Source organism: Sturnus vulgaris, chromosome 7 (assembly GCF_052056855.1).
Source record: "Sturnus vulgaris isolate bStuVul1 chromosome 7, bStuVul1.hap1, whole genome shotgun sequence".
Taxonomy (NCBI): Eukaryota; Metazoa; Chordata; class Aves; order Passeriformes; family Sturnidae; genus Sturnus; species Sturnus vulgaris.
The window spans coordinates 8119126-8145001 of NC_142249.1; the positions used below are offsets into that span (position 1 = coordinate 8119126).

At 35.2% G+C, this 25876-nt stretch overlaps 1 protein-coding gene across 5 annotated transcripts in view; it reads right to left on the reverse strand.

The window, feature by feature from the left end:
* Window positions 1-25876, reverse strand: part of NCKAP1 (NCK associated protein 1) — a 56870-nt gene that overhangs the window by 23910 nt on the left and 7084 nt on the right. The window contains exons 1-18 of one of the 5 annotated variants that reach the window (XM_088167722.1): window positions 22560-22622; window positions 22182-22199; window positions 20949-21059; window positions 11534-11626; window positions 11277-11333; window positions 10130-10272; window positions 9953-10043; window positions 7782-7919; window positions 7091-7139; window positions 6472-6628; window positions 5856-5912; window positions 5236-5332; window positions 4907-5013; window positions 3719-3851; window positions 2453-2534; window positions 2002-2060; window positions 1235-1380; window positions 587-719 (exon numbers count right to left, since the gene is read on the reverse strand). In XM_088167722.1, the coding sequence (XP_088023848.1) occupies window positions 587-719; window positions 1235-1380; window positions 2002-2060; window positions 2453-2534; window positions 3719-3851; window positions 4907-5013; window positions 5236-5332; window positions 5856-5912; window positions 6472-6628; window positions 7091-7139; window positions 7782-7919; window positions 9953-10043; window positions 10130-10272; window positions 11277-11333; window positions 11534-11626; window positions 20949-21059; window positions 22182-22199; window positions 22560-22607 (1719 nt within the window). In that variant the 5' untranslated portion in view covers window positions 22608-22622. Of the gene's footprint in view, window positions 1-586; window positions 720-1234; window positions 1381-2001; window positions 2061-2452; window positions 2535-3718; window positions 3852-4906; window positions 5014-5235; window positions 5333-5855; window positions 5913-6471; window positions 6629-7090; window positions 7140-7781; window positions 7920-9952; window positions 10044-10129; window positions 10273-11276; window positions 11334-11533; window positions 11627-20948; window positions 21060-22181; window positions 22200-22559; window positions 22623-25876 lie in introns of those variants that run through there. The other 4 variants (XM_088167720.1, XM_088167719.1, XM_014892507.2 and 1 more) reach the window with 4 other exon arrangements.

Here is a 25876-nt window from a genome sequence, read left to right on the forward strand (position 1 = left end):
TAAAGGATTTATGCTCTTACAACAAAAATAGAAAGAATTTCCTCAGATTCAAACTGCTTCCTTTAACAAAGAGTCCATTTCTTCAAGCAACATAGTATTTTTTCAATTCTAACTCTAACCAACAAGGTTTCCATTACCCAGTTCTAACCAAAGTAAATGCCTTCATTCCACTGTGTATCACTTATTTTTTTGTTTTCTTACTGAAGAGAACTGTAACAAGCCATACAAAACCCTCAACTTCCTACTTCCTTCTCCTAACTATGAGTTTATAAACCATTTAACAAGAAAACTGTTGCTTCTATCGGATTTATCAGCATATTAGTCTGAAAAGTTATCTAATTTTTGTACCCTAGCTAATCCCTCTTTAAAGCAAAGACCAAAAAGCTTCCACACCTCAGAAAAGGATTCAGATATTAATGCATGTAAGTCATGTAACAAGATATCTACTTGTTTTACCTTCAATTTTACATTTTTAGCACTCTCTCTAAAATATTAAATTGCCATAACAAACACCTTCCTGCAGTGTTCAGATCTAGTTCACTCTACGTTGAATAAGAGATAAAAATAAGTAAAATTTAAAAATTACCTCTTCAGGGCATAGTTCATGGGTGCAGCTCATAAAGTGAGTACAAAGCAGTGGGAATGCAATTGAGTATCTTGATTGAGAGGGAAGCTCCAAACACTGCTGAAACATCTTCTCAAAAGCACGACTATAAAAACTGAACAGAATTAATCAGTTATTAATCAGACATTCAAATATATATATTTTTCTGCAAATAAGGTTTACTTCACACAAATCAAATGTGACCATAAACACATTTTGTATACCAAAACTGCCCCATGCTTTCATCATTTCTGTTCGATTTCTGCATTCACTTCTAATGCATTTTATTTGCACATCTATTTTACATTATTATTATTATTATTATTATCATCATTGTACTTTTATTCTAATGTTTGCCACACAGGCACTGTAAAAACTTGCACTTTTTGCCAAAAAGTATTAAGGAAAAATCTACTAGTGATTCCTGATCAGTTATATGACTGCTTGGAGAGTATCTCTGACAGATGTTTGTAAATACCTTTTTCAAACCAATTCTGCTAGAAACCAAAAATTCCAATCGATTCTTCCACTGCTCTCTCTCCCTACAGTGTTCTATTTAAAAATTACACTTGCAAGGACAAAGTAAAAAATAAATAATAAAAAACTTGTACAGTCAGGTTAGTAGCATACCAAAAGATGGAAAGATCTGAGGTTTCAACCAACATCTCCACCAAAGAATCTACCATTTTTGTGTGGAAAATGATTGTGTTCATCATTTTTCCTAGTTCTCTATGGTCTGCAAGACCAAGCGAAGCTTTGGAAACGCTGGTGTAGGCCTGAAAAGACAATAAAAGTTATTTGTTTAATCTGCTTTCTCATATGTTATATTTGCTTTTTCCTGTGTTATATCTGCTTTTAATCTGCTTTTGTGTAAACCCCATTGCTATTGTTCAACACCAATATTAAATACCGTTTGTACTATGCACAGGACATCTGCATAATTAAAATGCAGGGATTCTTCTCCTTCCACTAGAGCTTAAAAAAAGCAAACTGCCTTTGAGTGAAGTCTCTAAACAACCACTGAATATGGCACTAATTCAGACAAACTGCAGAACAAATGTCTGAGCAAAACACAAACTTGTAAGCTCTCCCTTACCAGTGTAGGCACTCTGAATCACACTCTGCACACCCACCAAACAGCTCTGCCTCAACACATTCTATTTCTGAACTGTTATAAACACCCCATGGGATGATTTGCAAAAAGTACCCAAAGCAGACAAAGTTATATCATAACACAGCAAATTATCTGTTAAAGTATTTGTTTGATTTTAAGAGTAGATTATTTTTAGATAGACTGTCACCCATTTGCAGTGTGAGAGTAATTTAGAACAGTAGTAATCTTTGAAACATTTTGGTTTTAAGTTTGTGAAATGTCATGCATATTTACCAATTCTTACCTGCAATCTAAACCAATCTAACCTCATTCCTCTGAAGTCAAATACCTCTCCATCTTCAACTGCATCAGGGAAAATATAGAACAGAAAACCCTTAGAAAATTATAACAAACTCAGATATACTATAATCAGACCTTCTAAAAACCTCAAAGTAGTAAAGAATTATTTGGGTAATGAACCTCATGTTTTTACCCAAGAATTTTGATTCCAGCAAAAGGAATTACAATATCAAGATGAAAATATGTATGTTTTCTATATTAAAAGGTAGGATTACGACCCAACAGCACCCTTTGAAAAAGGAACACACCACCAGAAGCAGATAGAAAAATGAAAGAGAAACAAGGGAACAAATGCAGTTTATCTCCTTCTACTGATTACATGAAATAAAAGTGATGAAACTTTTCAGAGGAATCTGCCAGTCTGTTACCAATTTTCCAAGATCATTTAAACTTACCTTGTTTCACACTTAGTGAAGTCATTGTGTTTACAAAAGAGGACATGATGATTGATTCATCCTCTGGGCACACTGAAAGATTCTAAAATAAATGGTGTTGCTATTATTATTACTTTAAACTTGGTTTACGAAACAATGTCAATATCCATGCTCCATTTATCAGTTATACTCAGAAATGTTCAAAAACCTACAAGAGGTAACTTAATCAATGAAATATTTCAAATAGTGATATTTAATAGCTTTCACTTTTTAATTCATTGGTTGTTGACAAATACCTAGGAAAGATTGCTTCCAAACCAATATCAGCTTGAAATGGGAAAATTTGTCAGGATTTTGGAGTCCACATCAGCACCATTTTACCTTCAAAAAAAAACCCTCTCTCATTTTTTTAATTAAAAATTCGAATTAATTTTACTAAACATTCAAATTTTACAAAATGCAACAAATCTTTTTCGTTTTAGCCACTAATAGGACCACACTTCTGATAAGTAGTGCAATGCAGAAGTTTCCCATAATTCCAGCAATAATTGACATTGAAAACTAAAGGCTGAAAAAAATCCAAATTACTACACCATCACTTGGCTAATCTGGTGCTTGATAGCTGTTATGAATTAATGGCAACTAAAATTCCATTTTCCCCCCCTTGTTTCAGTTTGGGTTCTATCTAGTGGGGTCACTAGGGAATAAAACCAAAGCACTTCAGAAAGTTTATCATTTCTTGGTTGAGCTAAATAAGAAAAGGTTTCTACACTCCTTCAGTGACAGTACCTGTTTCAAACACAGCTCCAAACATAAGAGTGCTTCATAATATTAATATATAAATAGTGAAGTATAAATTCATACCACTCTTAATGGTATGAAGCTGTGTCAGGGGAGGTTTAGGTTGGGTATTAGGAAAAGGTTCCTCCCTCAGAGAGTGGCTGGGCACTAAAAGCAGGATCCCCAGGGAATGGTCACAGCCCCAGGCTGCCAGGGCTCAAGGAGCATTGGGACAATGCTCTCAGGCACAAGGTGGGATTGGTGGGGTGAACTCTGCAGGGCCAGGACCTTGATGAGCCCTGTGGGTCCCCTCCAACTTGGGATATTCTGTGACTCTATACAGGAACCATAAGTACAATTCTAAATCCCAGAATTAAACAGGAAGTTAATCTGTTTTATTCCACAAAGTTCATCAAAATCCACAAACTGGGATGCATTTTATGATGCCATTTTGGACAAAAAGTCTTTGTTTAAATTTGAGAACACACAACCATGATGTTGCCATACCTGCACGAGCTCGTTTAAGACCACTGCATCAAAACCAGAGAGATACTGTACATAATATCTCTGCATCACTGGTCCATATTTTCGTACGTGTGCCCTGAGCTCCTCCATGTAGAATATTAGCTCAGCTATGTGCCTAGACAAAAAGACAAGGAAAAGCTTACAAATATCACTCAAAATACTTAAACAAATTTCTGTCAGTGGCATGCTTCTCAAGGGGATTTTCTCCAATACCTGGCTTTTAAAACAATTATCAATAGCTAATTCTACATGAAAATATTTGTTAATGTTGTAAAAGGAGCTTACATCGGTAATTTTCTCTGCAAGGTCAAATCCACTCAACAGGACACAAATTAGCAGGATACCACCATAGTAATCCTCAAAGGTTTGTATAATTATTGAGTTGTTTTTCTGAATAAAAACCCCTTCTGTACAGCTTAATTTGAAAAAATGTTTCTTTCAAAAAGCGTTTAAACCTGAAAAATACAAGTTTAACAGCTGCTTTTCTGGGTTTTTTTCCAAGCCATGAGGATGGTTAAATACTTGCACAAGTTGTTTCAGAGAGGCTCTGGAACCTCCATCTTTCCTTAGCACCTAAATCCAGTGGAGAGAATCTAAGATTTTCCCGCTCCAGCTCTGTAAATGGCCTTGTCATTGTTACTTGTTTAAAATCCTGTAGTCTTTCAGTTCAATCTTGTGTCCAATAATATTGAGAAATCTCCTGCCTATCCAAGCTTGTAAGATCTTGTAATCATATTTCTCATTTTTACCATCTGTTTATGGTGCAACTAATGCTGTATTATATAAATCAAGCTCAGCTGATTTAAAAGACAGTTTTGCTACAAGAGACGTTCTACAAATCAACAAATAAAGCTTTTTGAAAATTTTCTTGCCTCCTTCATTGATTTGATCAATGCAAAAAATCAGAGAAGACACGAAAAAGCTTTATTTTGGCCTATTCAAAGTCAAAAAACCAAAACATTTTTATTTTATAAATGAACTTTCATTGATGTGCTCCAATTTCTAAGACAGTATTTTTAGCTTTCTGTTTTGATGGGACACTTAATATTCCCAAGTAAAAATTTTCTGAGCATTCCCAGCTGCTCCATTTAGACATGCTTTTCTGAGATTCAAATTTATTTTGTCTGTGAAATTCTAGTATTGAAGTTATTGCATTAAAAATGAACGTACTTATCTATGAAATCATCTGCACTCTTCTTTGGCATATTATCTGCATGACGAAGAAGCCAAATAATTTCATCACGAGCAAAGGATAATGCCATAAATACAAAAAGTGCCTGAAAAACAAAAATTGTTCACAAGCTTAGCAATATACAAAACAGCTGAATAGTTTGTGCTCTCAAGAGGCAACTAGTCTCTAAAACCCAAGAATTTAAACAACTAAGTAAATTTTCTCAGAGTGAAGAGATTTTTTCCCCCCAAAGAAAATAAATACTGGATTTACCATTGAGAAACACACTGGTTTTTGCACAAATGCAAAATATAAAAGTTGAAATTACCTTAGGACCCAAGAGGCCTGGCTGATCAGACAAGACAGTGGCTAATTCTTTGAGTGCAGAACGTAAAAACTTGCGTCTCTCCCTATGCATTGAACCCCTGTATCAAAAGAACATACATGATCCACTGTGCCACCCACAGAATACTTGATTTTCAAAAGCATTTAAAACCAAACATAAGCAGATTGCATTATATCAACTTCAAAAGTTCACAATTTTGGAGAACGTGGTTCAAAAAATTGGCATTCTCATCCCCAACACTGTATATTCTGGAAGTATCAATAAATTTAAACCCCAAGTTCTATGCCCCCCCTCTCTGTGATGTGTTATTTGACTACATTAAAACATTTCTACTTAATCTGCATTCACATTTTGTAATCAGACAAAACATAACTAGTGAATAAACTAAATGCTTCCATCCTGATAATTTGAAAAACTTGGGAAGTTAAATCAGTAATGACATTAAGCAAATCCAGATTTAAAAGAACAAGCAATAAATGATCCCATTTGAAAATGCAGGACTAACTCAGCATTTGACAAATTCTATTTGTACAATCTTTATGATTTTGTTTTAAGGAAAACCAATCCTAACATCTGTCAGAAAAACTTTTGAAGACACTTACGCATGTGAAACAGCAGCTTCTTTGCACTCTCTGATGTCATTAATACGCTTGTTGTAGCTGCAAGTAAAAACCAAGCAGGTATGGTATAAGAATCAGTAGCACATTTTAGAAAGAATTGAGTGGGACTTGAGAGGAACTACAATGTTATAGCAAGCAGGATACAGCAGAAAACCAGCTCCTGGGAAGAGATAAATGCCAAAACTAGATATCCAAACCAAAAATACTTTCAACTGAAGTGTTCCTGGTGTTTGCTGGTAGAGGTCTCCACTTTGTTTCTGAGATTTCATGTAATGTACTGCAGAAACAGTGGCAGCACGATGCAATTTTTCAAGCAAACTCCACATTGGTAACATCATTTCCTTTCAGTAAATCAAGGTTTGTGGGTGAGATCATTAATCTTACAGATTTGCCATTTTAGAGACTGACTCACCAGGCTTTCAGAACTGAGATAAAAAAAGGTGTGGTGGTTATGAAATCAGGTCCCTAAAACTTATGCATTAAAGATATCCTGATATCAAGATACCAAGCAAAAATGTTTGTGTACCTAAGCAGAAGTAATATGTTTGAAACAGTTCAAGAAATTTTTAGCAGAAATTCTGAAAGAACAAAAACTTACCCTCTTATGTTTACAAACAAATCTTCTGCAGCTTTGTGAATATGGAACACCTCATCTCGAAACAGAGCCAAGCAAGAGCTGCTTTGAAGTGCAAGTTTCCAAAGATTCAAAGCTGTAGCATCACTATTTAGGATTCCATGGCACAAAATAAATCCAACTTCAAAAGTTCACATTGATGTATGTCACAAATCAGATGCACAAAGACAGAACAGTGAGATGATTATGTATTTTGTCTTAAATAGTTTGCATAGATCATTATTAAACTCTTCAGTGGATAACATTTTCTAATATATAAAAAATACCTCCCCACTTCTAATGGAGGTAGTTTTACAATATTTTTTGTGAAATTAATTACTTAATGCTGATACTACTTGACTATTTTCATCAGAATTACTGAAGCCCTCACTTCCAGTCAGTCTGGAACAAACTGATGACACACCATTCCAGCAGCACATGCTGAATTCTAGCTTCACTGCATGTTAGTACAAATGAAATTTAATCAAGCTCTCTAGAATCTTATTTGAATACAAAAGCTATTGTACAGCACAGAAAGCAAGTAGTCTTTTAAATGTTAATCAATTTAATACAACCATGAGCTGTTTCAGAATACTTTACTCACAAATGATCCATTTTTCCATTGCATCCAGAGATAGGTATTCACATGGCATCTGTTAAAAAAAACAGTAATTTGTGGCACACTAGTTATAAGTATTTCTTAGCAAAAAGGGACAAACAAAGCCTTAAATACTGATGAATCATAGAAGGCTGCTGACCACTATCAGTGATTGTGTTTCAGCACTTCAGAAACTGAGGGTTAGAATATTAAGTGAGCTTCCATACCCTCCAACAACTTGAACAAATTTTGACAAATATTTTTTCAATAAACATTGCATTTAACAATATTTAAGAATTAAAAACTTTTGATGGATATTAACCATGACTTGACAGGTGTTAAAGCTTTAATTGTTTTCAGAAAGAGAACCATTCATATCACAACTGAGGCAGCAAGTGCAAACACAAATTTTAAAGGTTCTGATTTCCAGTCTCCTGGCTTGCAAACACCTGAGAGGGTACACAGGATCCCTCCCTTCTACAACTGCAGAAATTAACGCTGCTTCCCTTCACCTTCTGGTCAACAAATTAGTGAAACTGAAGGCATGAGTTAATGCAAAAGAAACTTTACTTAATGAGAGAAAACTTTTCCCCTGTACTAATCAGCATATTTACTTCTCTGAGGTAATCCAACAGACAACTATTTTAGAGAAAACCTTAATTAACTCTATCATAGAATGTCAATTAAAAGACCATACTGTGTCAGACTGTGCAGGATTAAGCATTGTACTGGGGGCACTGATGAGGCTCAGGAGTTGTGCATTTCTCCACTGGTCAGCTGAGAGATTTCGTCGAGGATAGACCATCTGGAGTGAAATCAGAGCATCTGAAAGGGACTAGAAAGAAGGCTAATGATTAGTTTGAATGGCTAGTACTATTTCATAAGTAGAGCTGTTTCCTCAGCATTATTATTAACAGTCATCAAAATATTTTAGTGAACTAGTTTTGAAATTAAACATAAGGTTAAATCCCATTGCAACTAGTTTATTTAACATATAAAAGACTATTCCAGGCTAGAGGACGGATGCAAAGAAGCAAGACAGTTTGATTTCTATTATTTTTAGTTACGATTACAAAATTCTGAGTTCAGAACAAGAGGACGTGGAAAAAAAAAAGGCACAAAAGCCCTCTCACATACAACTGGAAGTTGTTCATTATTTATTCAAGCATCCCAGTTGTTGTATGTACTGTCCCTTCCTCTATGGCTTTCTCTATGGCAGCAAACTAGAATTGTTTTGAGCAGATAATGTCTGCAGGAATATCTCTGTAGCAAATTAAGCTTATCCAGGCAAGTGTATCCTAAGCCTTTTCCCTGACTTTTGTACCAATCACTGATACTTGAACGAATCCTCAGGGAGCCAGATCTGACCTGAGAGCAGAGAAGGTCACTCAGGCAAAAACAAGCAAAACATCTGCTGAAGCTAATGTAAAGGACTAAACAACTGTCTGGTTTGCTGCAAAGCAGTGCGATTGCAGAATGACAACTTAAGTGTGCAGTTCCACTTCTGTTCCCAAGAATATGTTTTTGTAGCATGGCGCCTGAAAAGATCACTGACCCCAATTTATACTTCTAGCACAGAGTAAGCACAGGAGCAAAAATCACACTGAAAGGCATCTTTACAAATGTTTCAATGGGAAGGACTGATCCACTATGACATACCAGAGCATAAACAAAGATCATAGTGAGAAGTAAAGAATCTTTGCTAAAATGTGCACCAGAAAAGATTACTTCTAAATGAGATCCTTAGCTAAGTAAGTCTTAACAAGACAGGAATCATGCAAAGTGTAACAACAGTAAGATTACAGACAAGTTAGAAGTATTGGAAACTATTTCACTTCAGAGCACTTAGGAAAGTAGCTAGAAAACTCTGAACTTCAGTGACAGTACTGAAAAGTTTAAAGAAATCGAGAAAAATCTCAAGAAAACTACAGAGGGAAAACACAACCAGTACCTAAACTTCAAAACAGGTAAAGAAAAATCCAAACCTTAAAAACTTTAGACTCTAATAACTTAGCATTTAACTTAAGCTACTGCCAAAATTCCAAAGTAAGTTGCAATTGTTAGGCAATTAATTTGCAAGCACCTAGAAAGTAACATCCTTATAATAGTCGGTCAGTCCTGATCAGAGAAACCTAGTTTACTTTGACAGAACAGCAAATCTACTGAACAAATGGGAAATGATAAAACAGGATATACTTTGACTTTGGTAAGGCTTCTGTAACTTTTCCAAGGTATTCTTACATGAAAATACATCCTAGATAAAGCATCACAGGAACTGCAACACAACCAATTGTGTAAGAAAAGAAACTTAGAAACATCTGCACAGAAAGGACTAAAGGAATTGAGCTGCTTTAACTCACTGAAGGCAACTTAGCAGAGTGTCAGCTTTTGAGTACAGGAGCTACTCTTAAAGAGGCAGTGGTGATCTCCAGGATTCCAGTTTAAGGACAATCCAAAGCAAAACCCCTCGGGTTACAAAATAGAAAATCACATTCATCTAGAACAGCAATCCAGCAAAACAACCAACTTCACAGAAACATTGTCAATCTCTTTAATTTCAAGCTACAAGCCTCCACAAAACACAGAAGTAACTATTCTCAGATGATCCACAACTGATTTTTAATCAATTTCTAATCCTTGGTGATAAATAGCACCTTACTAATGGGTCTTACCATTCCTATATGTCCTGTATGGTTGTGCTTTTTAATAGGGTATCAATCCCCAGCCCTTGAGATTCAATGTAAGCAGAAATCTCATGTAAAATTTATACCAAATGGCCTTCAACAAAACAAACTATTGCATATTTACTTTTTACCTCTTTTTCTCCCAATTAAGGTTACTGCATGCCTGTGAAAAGAAGTTACTTACTTTACTGTGAGGTACAAATTCCTCCATCATTTTCTTTAAAGGATTTTCATAATCCACAATCATCTGGCCAAGGCGTGGATATTCTCTGTCACTAAAAGCAACAACAAACAATTCATTGAGGTGTAACCATTGCTGTCAGAAACATTAAACACATCTTTTATACAACACATTTTTTACCTTGCTCCATGTGTCATTTCATGGGCATAGTTATACAATCCAATGATAGCCTTCCTTTCTTCAATTCGGGACAGCAGGATCATTAGAGTTGTGTAGGTTATAATCAAATCTAGGTAATTCTTTGTTAAATCAAAGTTTACAGTCTAGAAATGAAAAATAGTAAATTATCATTTAGAGACGTTTACAAACAAGCATAAAACATTTTTCCTTATGTTTCCACCAATTTTCAGCATTTTTAAATACAATAGGCTGTCTTTTGAACAAAGTTCTTGTCCTGGTGGCATACAACTCTGTATAATCTTAATTTATTCATTCGGAGTCCCAGAACTGTTTGCACTCATGAAAGCAAAGCATCCAAATAAATCCTTCCAGGCTAAAGTGTCATAGATTACCTGACAGATAGGAAAACTTTTCTTGTTCACAAGGCAGTCAGCAGTGCCTTGCCTATAAACTGCATTTTAATAAGACCCTATTGTAAAAGACTAGCACATATCCTACTGGCCTTGTAACATCAATCCACAGATTAAATATCTGTTCCTTTTTCATATTATGAATCTAAGTTTGTCAAACTTAGAATAACGACAAAAACTAACAAGGTGACATTAAGAAAGTTGAAAAGGTGTTGGAGGTTTTCTTCTGGGGTTTTGGGGGCTTTTTTCCTATGTTTTGGGGTTTTTTTGGGGGGGGGTTGTTTGTTTGGTTTTTTCTGTTTGGGATTTTTTTGGGGTTTTTTTTTGGGGGGGGGCGGTGATGGTTTTGTTTTAAATATATGGCTTTTAGATGCTTTTGTAGTGGCTTTAGTTAACTCCAAAAGTGACCTCCTCACACAGGTGAACACCAGCAATAGCCTTGTGAGTCTCACAAGGTATAAGCATACAGATCACTAGGAATTAATCTGCAGATGCAATAAATCAAAAATTACAGAAAAAAATTTATATCTGGTAACAATACTGTTACTACTGTCCATAAGAAGCCTACTGAGAAAGGTCTTTCTATCATAAAACTTAGAAATCTGAACCCTGTATCATTTATATTTCTCTTGCATTTATAACTAGAGATGCAATGTTTCTTGGACTATCAAAAGCAAGTCCTCCTCCCCACATGACTGAATAGAAGCGTTTTTGAAAGTTTAAACCAAGAAACTTACAATATCAAAGAAGACCTGGCAGACATCAATAGTGTTTAGCAGCTCACAGACATGGTCCTTGAAAAACAAAGGAATAATTTAGTTTAAGAATATATAATTAAATCATATCACTACAATTAATGATGGAGCTTCATTTTTCTTTTCCATTCAAAGAACAGAGCTTCAAGTTCAGCTGCTTCATTATATAGTGTTATTTCATGAATAAAATTACAGAAACCTAATACGACACAACAATTTACACATTTGTAATACTTTACCTTAAATTCCATAACATCAACAAATGTGAAGTAGTATAATGCCAGGTTCTTCAAAATCTCTGATTTTTCTTTCTGGAGCTGAGCAAGCTGTTGCTAAAAGAGAAACATAAACATGCACATTGTTCTTAGAAGATCTTGAGAAGACAGCTGAAAAGTAATACCTGTGAAGCGCAGAGTAACCACCAGGCTATGCAAAGAAGCTGTAATGGTTTTCTAAGACTGAGGTTCTGTGTGTGTCAAATACACACAGAGTTCTCAGCACTCATCATTTTAACAGCTGCCAACTACATTTTGAAGATAAAAGTTACATTAGTACACATTAGTACCAGAGTCATGTTGTTTAGCTCAGCTAGAGATGAAAATGGTAGTTAGGAAAAGTGTTGTTACCATATGTATAATTTGCAAAAGCAGAACAGTACATGAGCACAAATCAGTATGCCAAAACCAAAATAATTAAGTTACTTGAGGTGGAAGAAAATAAGGTGGCAGGTTACAAACTTTACTACAGAAAAACATTGTGCTTTTAAATTCTGAACTTACCAAAAAGAATATCCAGGCAAAGCCACGTTAAGCATGCAAAATAAAATGTAGATACAAACATAAAATACAGTAACGGTTCTTTGACCAGTTCCATATAAACACAATAATACATTCAAACAAAAGCAACAAAATAAAGAAACATAAAAGAAGCAAAACACTAGCATTAGACACTTGTGGATAAAATGGAAGAGGCAAATGTGAATACAGAAGTAAAATAATTCACATGGATTTTTTTTTATATATATTTTAAACAGACAATGAAATACCATTTATTTTCTGAAGGAACCAGATTGATCACTTAGACAATTAAGAACACAAAAAAGCAGCTGTCAGTGAACAGTCAGTCATTCTGTTTATCTATGTATGACAGTCAGCACTGCAAACATCCAAATATTCAACTGGCAATATCCAGTTACAAATTACATCCCCTTCCTGAGACAGGAATTGAAATGAGTTAAAGCAGTCAAAATAGGAAAAAGTGCCCTCCAAAAATCTGCAAGGTTTTTAAATTAAAGATGATCAAGTTAAACAACATATTTTTCTCAAAAAGAGCGATCTATTACAAGACAGATTAAAAAGTTGCTTCAAATTAGCTTATTTTCATGAGAGGTTAAGAACTGAATATGCTTCTTCAGCTCACTCTCTTTTATAAAGCTGTGCTCTGTAGTCTCAGTTTTATGTAAAGCACCAAAATTCCTCTAAATTCATAAAACAAACTGCCTGGATCACAACTAGGTATCATATGTAAATTAAGTTTTGCTTCTCTTCTCTGAATTTTTAGCAGTGATGATTTTTTCAGAAGTCTTGAGCTGTAACACTTGCATTATTGCCATAGAAGACAGGAATGGACAGTTATGAGCAAATCAGCATGGCTACACTGTAAAATACTCCTGCCTACTCTGAAACCACTGCAAAGGATTGGACTTTGAATGCCTGCCCATGTATTATTTAAGTCTCTTTCACATAGGCATCAGCCAAGGCTTAATTGCAAGAGGTGCAAGTACATGTTCTTATTTTGTAACTTGTCCTGATACATTTCATGCACGGAGAAATAGTTTATTTCCATTTAATCTGCTGCTGCACAAAAATCTGTTTTCAAATCCTATGACTTGTATTTTGATCCCCAGCATGAAGATTAAAGCTATACTTTTTCCAATATATAGCTTTAACTTCAACTGCCTTGAGCTAAGAAAATGAAGCATGCAGCATCATCACACACAGATTGCAGAGCTCCAGTATGTCTGTACACATTCAGACCACCTGGAACCACTCCAGAGGAAAAGTCTGCTTTGTACTTTCAGGACTGCTTCATCAGTCAACAGTTCTTACACAATAAAAACTCAGTTAAAATGTGTGGTTCTCGTTTTGCACCCCGGCCCTAGAACTTCAAGCATTTCTTGCCACTTTGTAGAAGACTAAGGAGAAATAAGAGGTTTTTTTCTATGCGACCAATACAAGTGTGAACCAGATCAATCTGAAAAGTCTTCCAAGAATTTTCAGGAACAGACAACAGGGTGTGACCCACAATTAAGATTATTTATAGTGCAGAGAAAACACAAAACCAGAACTCACTATTACTGCACACCTCCCTAAGAAGATTTTTTCCACTGCAATCCTAACTCATAATAAGCAAGGTGCAATGCTAAAGGAGACTCAAGATTATAGGCTGCTGTACACTACACCTAGTTTTGGTATAACAAATAGCAACTGAATGGTCACTCCTGCAGGACATTCAATTTCAAGCCACAATATGTGAAATGGGGAGATACTACAAAAAGGGAGATGGTGCTGGAAACTATTACAAAAGAAATAATAATTTTTCAGAAATTCTGTGAAGCTGTACAGATTGTAGGGAGGGATTTGCCACACTCAGCTAAGGATTATGGAATCATTGCTGTGCATTCTTATCTTGTTACCTATATTCCCAGAAATATTTCCACTTTAGTGATGCTAAAACTTTCCTAGAGAGTGAAGATTATTCTTTGAACACCGAGTGTTGAAGGGGTCAGTAAATTTTTATTTAAAATAGTTGTACCAAAATAAAAGCAATTGTTATATCACTATGGGGCAAAAAGTTCAATTGACAGAGCACAGCCTGATCAGTGATGTTTAGAATAACATCTTACAAGCATGCAGTGTCTTGGGTGTTTATTTGCTTTTTTTATCATTCAAGAATGTGGGTGTAGCCCTTTGCACAACGACAGCATTAAAACTTTCCATTACTAATTTCCTAACATCTGTTTAGAAGTTGCTGGTACTATATTGATTTGTACTTGTTTTGAGGCTTTTTTCCTTAGCATGCAATTCATTATTGAAAATTGTAAATAACCAACAAAAGTAGGTATATCCTAAAATAGGATACACTTAAGGAATAATTCCTTAAACATCAAAATATTATTTTTACTATAGCTGACTATGCCTTGTAGAACGGTTAGCTGCAAGTGGTTTATTTATTCCTAGAAAATTTGAAGTACAAATTGTACCAAAAGTATTTTTGTTGAATGAGGTGAATTAGATTTAAGACCTATGAAAACTTGGAAAAATTTCAGCATAATATGGCAAGACCAAAAAAACTCTCAAATAATTAATCTGAGATTATTTCTTTTGTCTATTAACAAAATATCACACCTCTGATCATGTTTGAATATTATTTATAAATAAGAAAGAGTGAAGCTAACACTGTGTGAATATATTACCTACATGAGAAGGAACTGATCTTTAACTTGTTCCTTTCCTTCTTTATATTAAATCCCAAAGATCCTTACAAAGTCAATTATGTAAACAGAGAAAGTACATTAAAAGAAGCAAAATAAAAATCAGAAAGTGCAAGACAGCCTCACTTAAAGCTTATATGGATACAATATTATAAATTCTGACTATTGAATTTCTGGAGAGAGGTAAATCATCACTGCCAGTACTCTTATTGTCATTTATTATACTCACTATGCTTGTCACCTATAGAGCCTTTAGATGAACATCTGAAAAACTCAATTAATTTGAACGAAGTTCTGTGTCTACAAAATCCATAGCAAAACAGCAGGGAAAGATAGAAGCATCTAATAAAATGAAAAAAAACCAGTTTTAAATTCTGTAAATTAACTCTAGAATGATGGATGTGTCCTTGGTTTTCTTCTTTCCAATTAAAAGCAGTTTCTTTGCTGCATATAAAAACATAAAATAGAATATTTAACATGTTCACCAACTACTGTATGTCTACCACAAAATCTACTTCAGTTTATTTTTAAGTTTCCAGCACTAAGTTAACAGTTTGAAAAGAAAGCAGCCACCTGTGATGCCCCATAATTGTTACCATTCCCAGAGAATTAATAATGGCAGAAACTGGAGCAGGGAGGCTTCTCTTTAAAATCTGATCTAACTCTCAGCTGTAAGAGTTTCACCATTCTCTCACTTGCGTTGCAACTTTTAAATTTTGCAATTTTAATTTGTTTTATTTTTTTTATAATTTTAAATTTGTACATTTTGATTTTTTAATTTTAAAATTGTAATTTTAACAATATTTTTACAGCTCCCACAATTTTTTAATGTCATCTCAGTGGGGTTTTTTTTGTTTATTTTCTTGTTTTTTAAAGGCTGAGCTTTTAAATTGTCAATCATTAAAGCAAAGAGTTTTATGTGATGAAGGAGAGGGTAAAGTGTTACACACATTTGCTCCTCTGCAGGTATTGCAGCCACTATGAGCAAGATTGATTTATCTTGGCAAGTGACTTATATGGACTTACATGACTTACAGCAGTGTTCTACAATGATTTACTACAAATAATGATAAAAATTTACAGCATTTGGATGGTATTCTATCTCAAATTCAGGCCCAGTCAAAGGTCAAACCAAGGAAATAAACTTTGTAGCTGACAGCACTTAGTATTTTGAAAAAATTATGTTAAATTATGAGAATTCTGTTTGGTGAAACATTTTGAAGAGATTTCAGGATTTCACATGACCTCTTAGAATTGCTATGAAAAAAATGCTCATTTACAAATGACTGTTAGAGTGAAAAACTTTATATACTGTATTCTGTTATATAGGATATGTAATTTTAAGTCAGTCTTACACCTGTAACAACTGAAGACATCAGGAAAGCTACTGCATACAAAAGCAGAACAATAAGTGTGGTAGTATCAGAGCAAGGCATTAGCTAAGCAATTTCAATTTTGAATGACTTTAGTAAAAATATAGATAAAATTTTATTATTTGTAGATATTTTGCATTTTCTTGTAAAATATGAAATAATAGTGAAATAGTGACTAGTGAAATAAACTACCATTAATATATTCTATTCTCAAGCATAAGACAATTGTTCAAAGAAAGCTGAACAGAGAATAATTGCTCATCATCTGACTTTACCCATGCAGGGGGAACATCCATAACCTAAACTGCTGCCTCAATGACTTCTGCAAAATTTACCTCTTTTGTGGTCCTTTACCACCATCAGCTCCCTGAGCAAGAACAGAGCTGGAAAAGCAGCTGGGCATGGCACCCCCTTACCTGGAAAAGGTTTTAATCTTCATGGAAAAGGCCACTTAAGTTTTATGGTAGCATTTGGGGAGTTGGGGGTTTTTGCTTAAGCAAGCTGGAAGTTACCTGAAAAGTCAAATCTCCCATGCAAGAGATCTAACACTCCAGAAAGGCACAGAAAAATATTAACATTTACTGAATATGGGGATAATTTAAGTTAGACTTAAGAAAACAGCTGTGATAGCTTTAATGACCATATAATTTCCTCAAAAATAAATGACTAGTGAAAAGGGATTATCAATACATGAGGCAGCAGAGCCGAGACCCTGAAGTTGTTTTTCCAGAGATGACAATTTCCAAATTATCTTCACTAGTGCTATGAAAATTATAGTACTAAATGCTTTATTAGAAACAAGCAAATAAATTCTATTTTCCTTGATGAACTATACCAACTGCAGGGGCCAAAAAAAATTTTGAAAATCAGGTTATGATTTGTATTTAGTGTTGTGGAAAAGACTAATTACTGAAAGCACCTATCACAAATTAAAAATCAAGACTGGTTATAAAGTGTAGGTTTTAGCTTTTTCAATAGAAGAAAGCATTTAATAAAATCACGCATTAATGACTTCTAATGAGCTTTAGCCAAGGAGGTTCAGACACTCTGTGCCCACAACACCTCTCCCATATCCATGTAATTTGTTATGTAACCAGCTCATTATGAAGTGAAACTGTGAAAGACACAGGAGGTAAACCAAACACACTGGGATCTAAAAGAGAAAAGGTAAAAACTTGAAAAAGTAAAGTGAACTCATTCAAAACTCTAGATCCTAACTCTGGTAGACTGGAAAGGCTCACACTGCTTGTGCTCTGCTCCCAAGTGATCTTATTTCCAGTCCCCACAGACACAACACAGAAAATTAGGCAATACAAAACAGATTGAATTGATATGAACAATACTGAGAACATACCTACTAGATGATGAAGACTAGGAAGATCTGGAAAACAGATCTTTTCCTCACTAACTGTACACTTAGAAACTTCAAAGTGATGCTTCACTGGTCTGCTTTGTGCTAAGCAATGACTGAATCTCAATTTTTCCAAGAGACATGTAAAAATGTATGTTTTTCTACAAGGAAATTGCTGAGGAACAAATCAAGAAGAACATATGTTCAAGAAAGAAGGCAGATAGTCTCACTACTTGTCATATGCAGTGTTTGGGAAAGCAGAAGGAGAGGCTACAACTTCACCACACAAAAACATGGAGCATTACCTATGCAGGCAGCAGATTTATCAAATCCTACTCACAATCTAAAAAAATTTCTGGCCTCTCTGCATCTCCAGTTTCCCATTGTGAAGTATTTTATTTTGGTTTAAAAAGACATTAAGTATTAGCATTGGCTGAGAAAAGAACAACTTTTAGGTCCTACAACATTTTTTTTAGTTCAGTACACACTCTTCTGATTTCTCTGTGACAAGAACCTTGCCTGTACACCCTTTATAATAGGATGAAGTCTAAATAGTCATCACAAAAATCAGGCTGCTTCTGCATTCCTTACTTTGGAATCTTCCTTCTGAAGCTAGGCCAGGAAGTTCAGTAACAATAAATGCTATTCTGAGTCAATACAAGCACAATCAGATCACAGACCTGACCAAAAACAGTGATGCCATAAAGTTTTTGGAAGCCATCTGCAGCTTAGAAGGCTTTTTCAAAACAAAGATTTAGTAAATTTTAAAATAAATAAATAAATTTATAAATAAATAAAATTTATAAATAGTAAAGCTCCCCCAAACACAGAAGAAACTTCCTTTTCAAACAGGACTCTATCTATCTACCTTGTTTCTCACATTCTGAATCCTTCAAGTTTTTGCTTTTATACATTCCTTCCTTTGCAGGTTATTTCATACAGTGTGCAGCAATACTACCCTGGTGGCCTATTTCATTAACACTTTAAGAGCCTGGTCTTCAAACTGCACAATTTCAAGATGATGTGATTGACAATGCAAAAGAAAGGGCAAGTCTAAACTTCACAGGGACTGCCAATGAATGATGGGAGAGAGAGTTATGAACTCATAAGGTGCAGATTTATCTATAATTAATCCTTTGGAAGATGAACTACTCCATTTAATTTTCCAGCCTGGTCAGCAAGGATGCATCAGTCACATCATTGAGCTGCCCACAAACTTTCACTCTCAGTACAATACTGAAAATCAGCAACTGTCAGATATTGCTCTGATGACTCAGTATGTCAAACACTGAAGGAGGAACAGAACCAGGAACTCTGTTTTCTGTGGAAAAGGGTGTAAAAGATAGCAACAGCAAATGGAACAGAATTACTTGTTTCAACAGAATGAAAATTCATGCTTTTCAAGATCATCTGATTACAGCAAACACTGCCATATTCTTTAAAAAAATTGTTGCTCATTACTAAAACGCAACACTGTAGATGACAATACCTGAGAAAAAAAACAGTTAAAATAGGTCAAAAAAACTTGAAAAAGCTGGCATTACCTATTCTCTAAAACTGAATGCAAGCTTGTTTGGCACCATCACCACTGACATAAAAAGCATAGGTACACAGTGTTAGGCAGTGGCAACTGCTGCACTCCAACATACAAAATCCAAAACCCCTTCCTGAAAGGGTGTCCTGGAATTTTCACTGTAAGGAGGAAACACTACTTATGATTTCTTAGCCACTTCCACTGCAGTAATCCTTTGTGATATTTCTTTAATCAATGTGTCTCTGTTCCAATTAGCTTCTTGCTCTTTCAAATCTCTGATCACACCTTTTTTTTTTTGGGAGTTACAGCACTCTATGGGAAACACCTGTAAAAAACTAAGGGAAATGCCATAGGCTCTGACTACAGGACAGAAACCCCAGCTGCCAGTTGCTAGAGCTCAAAATCCTACTTTAAAATATGCTCATACATAAGGAGGGTAGGCTTTTGTCAACTCTGCTTAATGAACACAGGCCTGGCTGGCTCATAGTAAATAAACACACGGCAGTGACAAAACATTATGAGTGTGTCCTATTTTTAAAACTGTGATTGTCAAAATACAGCAAGTTTTCTTTGATCTCTTTCCATAAACTTCACAGCACCAAATCCTTAAATATCTATCATTAGTTAAGCTCCAAATTCACAATCATCTAATGGAAGACATTTAAATCATACATGTAACTGTACGTAAGAAAATTCTATGCATATTATCTTTTAATAGTTGATCTGCCACCCAAGCTTAGACAGTAGGGAAGCATTTTCCAAACATGGTTTAACAGATTTATTATTTTTACATAAATTTGATGAAGAACTTCCATATTTGTTACTAACACAATCAAATTCAACACAAAGATGAGCAATATTAAAGAGTACAAAGCATGTACAAGTTTTAGAGTGAAAAGGCACATTGTTAATGAAATTGTTTCCTCCATAAGGTAAAGTTTTTTTCTGGTTTCTTTGGGTTTTTTCTCCGTTGGTATTATTGGAGACATTACATACAAATTTGAGAAGGTAATGTAAAAGAAACTAATTATTCTCACTGCTATCACCACTACCATTCTGCAGAAACCTGAATGCTTAAGGCAAGCCTAAACTTCCCAAGCACACAGGCACACACTTGCATGCAGGGAACATGCAAACCCAACACCTACCTCCACTTCCCACCTTTGGAAAGAAATATAAGCAGGTAAAACAAACATTTAATGGGCCCTTGTCTTTCAGATAGAATCAGGGAAACAAGTGTACATCACCTGCCAAAATGCCTGCCTCTAGCCTAATAATTACCTAAAAAAAGCCTTCAAAGTCAAATTCAGCAATACTGAGTCACTCAAAGGCAAAACATAATTTACTTCTGTGACTGAACTCACTGTATGAGGAGGAAACAATTATATTTCCATGTTTTTGTACTTCACAATGCTTCTCCTTATGTACTAAAGCATTCTTTACTCCCACAAAGACTGACTCCATAGGCAAGGGCACCTGTAAGGTACAAACACTTCTTCCCACATTGCAGCCAGGTGTTTTTTACTCATCTGCTGGTTAGGACACACCACAAATAAAGTTATGCAACTTTCATCTTCTGCAATCAGTCTGGTCACCAGGAATTTCTCCTTTTAAAGTACAGCGTGATTTTCCCAAGGATTTCTTCCCATTGACAATTCTTTGAAATGGAATAGAAGAGAGCAGGCAAAAAGAAAACCAGGAAGAGTTCTATCCTAACAAAATCCATCCAGAATTACAGTATAATATTCTCTCCTTAAAGATAGCTCCTTTAAGTATCCTGTCAGACATTTGAATCAACATCTATATTCCAATTGCAACTGTCAGCATCAGATGCTTTATTATAAAACAGACTGTGATGAAAGGGTAGAGAGAAAAATAGTTATATGGCCACTTGATTACTTACATTGTTGTTGCGTGTTTCTACTGCTGGAAACTTCCTGACTATGAATTTGACAGCAGACTCCAGGTTTTTGTCAATAAGGTAGGATGGTTTGGCTTTGGGGTCACCACATGCCTATAAAAAAATACAACACAAAATGAAGTAGAAACATAATCATCCGTGTAAAGCTAAGTGATAGTTGCAAATCTGAAGACAAACTAGAAAGATTCCTCTTTTTGTTTGTTTGCTTTTAGTGAGCAGGTGATAAAATGAAAGGCAAAGTGCAGGGACTGTCACAGCTGAAATATGCAATGGGAAACAGTACAGAGATGCTCTTCTACTGAAAAAGATGCATGGAAGTATCAAAGCAGTTAGTGCAGAACAGCAGTGAGGGAAAAAACTCAGTCCTAAAAGAAGGAGAAAAAAAATGTTTCCTTTTAATGCTATTCCTGGTTTGAGGTAGTATTGTATTCATCTGGATTTAACAAACTGTTAGAAAACTCGATTATGTCATCATCTGTGGAGGACAGTGCTGGGCACATTAAATGATTAAACTATCCTTTGTGAAACAAAACTAAACACCCCACCAGCAATCTGCATTTAATTTTTTTTCCAGTTGTTAAGTGTAAGACAATTTTCCATCCCACAATCGAACCAACAATATTTGCCTTGCATAGTTTATTTCCTTAAGCTAGGAATTGAAGTTTTACTCATGTTCTTTATTCCTACAGCAGCATAGGCTGAGCTTTAAAAGCAGCAATTATAAAGTTTCAGTAGATTTTGATGTGAAGTCACAGCTAAGTGTTAGGTCTCTCAACTTACAGAGATGATCAGAACAGCTTTTCTGGACAGACACCTGAGGAAGCACCTCCTGTTGCCAGCTGCAGTGCATGCTGTCAGACACTACTTCTCTGCTACTCTGAGCCTTGCAGTACCATTGCGTTTGGAGTAACAGACTAAAAGCAGCATTACTTACATGACACAATATGAGCTCAAACTGCATTTCTCTCAAATATTCACTTAGTTTTATTTTTCCTCAGAGGAGTTTGCAAAGGAGTTTCACGTCTCATGCAAAACTAAATTACATGCTAGGCGTTTCTAGGCAACAGAGTGAACTCGAATGACAACTCATTGAAAAACTTTTCCACATTGATTTCTATGACCGAGTTGTGGACTGTAGAGACAGAAGTCATGGAGTATGAGACCGATTCTGAAAGCGGGCAAGCGGGCAAAGGGAAGGTGAAAAGCTTTGCAAACCTTCCAAACTTGTCCTTGCTGGGAAAGCAGTGTAATAAAAAGAGAGAAAAATTACATATAAACAAGTTACTCTTAAATTCTAAAGTATTACATTTATGTGAACTAATACACTATTACCTACATCCAAGAGAACATTACAACCATCTGTTACTCTAGTCAGCACACTTTCTACTGGATGTTGATTATTCTAATTCTCACAAACAACTTTACACTTAATAGAATTTTACTATTGTGCAAAGCACTGTGAATATACTGAGACATGTAACTACTAATAGTACTTCCAAACTAAGTTCAGGTAGAGTGGGGAAAAAAGTTAACAAACATCACATGCAACTACAGGGGAAAAAAAGGAGAGAAACTCAGTGAAGTTTTACATACCTGAAAAAGAAACGGTAGCCAAGAAAAAAAAACAAAACAAAGAGTCATTATTGAAAGTTTCTAAAACACCTACCAGTAGTACATGACCATCATGATGTATACTCATGTACTATTCTGATATCAAAACACTCACATTTGCTACATTTCCCACAAAGGCACTAAACTTTATTACAGTATCATATCTATAATCCAAGAGGAATTTATAATGAAGATAAATTCAGCAACATCCACAGTATGTTAGATATTAAATTGTTGCTTCAATCTCCTCAGAGCAGCAAACCACACATGCCAAGAAAAGCTATTCTCTACGCACCTTAAAGTCTATATGATTCAAAATTACAAACTATACTGTAAATAGGCATTAAATGTTAAACATAGAGCTTCAAATTGATGAAGTTTTAATTAACTCCGTGTCATGGGCATCAGAACCTTTGTCAAATTAGTCCAATTTGTTGTTCTTGCTGCAAAACATGTAATTTTCTCTGCTAGGATTACTAAGAAAACAAGTTAACTTACACATATTTGTGCCCTGTGTACTGTTACTGCCCTATTAAATTCCAATATGGTTGCTGTTATTTAAGAGACAAGAAATCTGCCACTGTTGACTTCATAAATTTTTCAGTCTGAATTCAAACACTCCTTCCACATACACTCATTCTTCCTAGAAACAGATGTTTTCCTTCCTATAAATCAGCTCTCCAAAACGTTTACTAAAATTTATGTTCTACCCGAGCCCTTACACACACACTCACAAGGGAACAGAGATGTGAAAACATCAACATGAACATCCTCCTGTGGCTTCAGGAACTCAGCCCCCAGAAAAGACAAGTGTTATCCTCAGACTAACTGGCAATCCTCTCAATATATGTGAATATGCTCCTTTTTTGCTTCTTCCCATCCTTTATTAGCTGTCATCATACCTGAAGCAACTGTAACTCTTCCTACTAATAAACTACTCTAGACTGATCAATAAATAAGAAAATTCCTGCAAGATGCTAGAAGCATCCCTCACACACACCACAATTCCAGCTTCTAGAAAGCTGCACAAGCCTGCCTAGATAGAGTGAATTGAAAGAGGGTCACTGAACAAGTGGGTAAATGTTTTTTGCTTCACTCTCCCATGTTCCACAGCAGCTCAGCTCCTTTCTAAGAACTGCTATTCACAGATTACTAATTGTTGTTGCATCAATAGTTTTCATCCATACAGTTACCTGCATTCAGCATCCCAGGTAAAATAGTTTCCATAAATTTAAACTCTCCCAAAATGCTGAATAGACTTCAAACTCCCTATAGTTTACTCTATAAAGCACAAAAGAATGAACATACAAACCTCAATCCTAGCACTTTTGCACAAGCATAAAAGTGGGGTAAGGCACATAAAGAGAATTTTCTTCTAAAAATAACAAAGACGTTGAGGGCAATAGCCTTAAAATGGAGATAAGAAATGTAGTTTTTGCTTTTAATACTTGTATTAGTCAATACAAAATCTTTTGTGAGTACTGTAATGGGTAGGAACATTGTGGTAGAACACATAAAGGCCATTTGCCCATATACAGCTCTTTAGTATTCACACAGAATTCTGAGCACCACACAAAACCAGTAGCCCTTTCTCAGCCTCAGATACCACTTTTTTTCCCCCATGTGGGTTACAATAACCATTCCTCAATTCATTTCTTGTTAGGAAAAACCTCACAATCCAGAATTATCACAATTTTGAGCACTAAAAAGAAATTCATGAATTAAAAATGTTCTTACTAGTGCAGCATTCATAGAACACAGTTCTGAAGCTATGGAATTCCAGCTGCTTCAACCCCAAAATATTCTACTCAAAGAATCTCCCAGAAGTCAACTCTGAGTTCCTTTGTATATTACTAAACAGCTGATAAGCAGCTATGCTGAAAAAGATCATGCAAAGTTATGGTTAGAAACTAATCTACATATTAAAAAAAAAAAAAAAAAATGGACTCAGATGCTGGATTTCCTTCAAGTTACACAGCATTTCTTTCCAAAGATTTTTAGAATGGTACCCTGCTATGATAAGCTCTCAACTAAGTAAAGTCATTCTGTGCAACTACCAATAAGAACAATATGATTCCTATAGCTAAGAAGTTCACTATTCACAATACTGATTTGCTGTCACAAGCACAGTTGTCAAGCTTCAGAGAGATCAGTCTACATGCTTCACTAGGCCATGTATTTTGAATTAAAGCAGCATTTTCCTACCCACCCTAGTGAGATAAATAATTATATTATTATTAAAATTCAGATTCTCTTCCTCACTTGAGGCTATTAGGGTCTTCTATACTAATTTCACTTTGAAAATTAAGACTACTACATATCTATACTTTCTATGATGTACTCATTCAGAAGCAGCTGACAAGAAAACAGTCAACTACAAAAATCTGCTTAAAATCTGTATCTAAGATAAGTGGCTTCTAAACAGAAAAACAGAATCCAGTTCAACTGCTTTGGGCCCAAAATACACCAACACTAATGTACAGCAAAGAGACCTCCTGCCCCAATACTGTTACAGCTCTCACTGCAAAAATATAAGGTGAAGATTTTACTTCCTACTTGAGGGCAGAGGATGTTGAAGGAGAAGAAAAAAACATCAATCAACAAAATTACTACATACATGCAGCTGAAGTGAATAAATGAAGTTTATGTTCAGGTACAATCACTGTCAGTAGTCAGTGCCCCAAACTTGCATTTGAAACCCCTGAACTTCACTCATGCCACTCATTCACATCAACCTGTTTTAAGAACACTGGGAAGTATCACATGAATTACATGGCTTAGGATGGTAAAAAAATAAAGCCTAAATATTTACTGTATTATGGAAAAACCTATTATTTATTTTCTCTTTTTTTTTTGTTAAACCCAACCTATTCCAAATTAACAGCAGAGCTGTCTCCCAATAAAAGAGAAACAGGGCCATTTGAATTAAAAAGTTTGTATTTTCATTCCCCAAACCTCCTACATCAGCAGATTATCATAAACCATACTTTGCAGCAATTTAACATGTTTATTACTTCAAGAGATCTTGATTTGCTGTTACTGCAGAGTAGAGATAAAACACTGCTAAGTACAGTTCCACTTGACTGTGACAACATACACTGAAGTAATCTCAGTCAACAAATCACCTTTAAGTTTCATTTACAAAAGAATCTGCACTAAAAAAACTGTGAATTTAACAAGGAAACTGATGGACTTTCAACGACAGTAAAAACTATGCCATTCCCCGAGTTAGTAACTTGGATTAGTAAACAGAAATACTTTCAGGATGCCTCAGACTCAAAAATAGGAAAAGCTCCTGT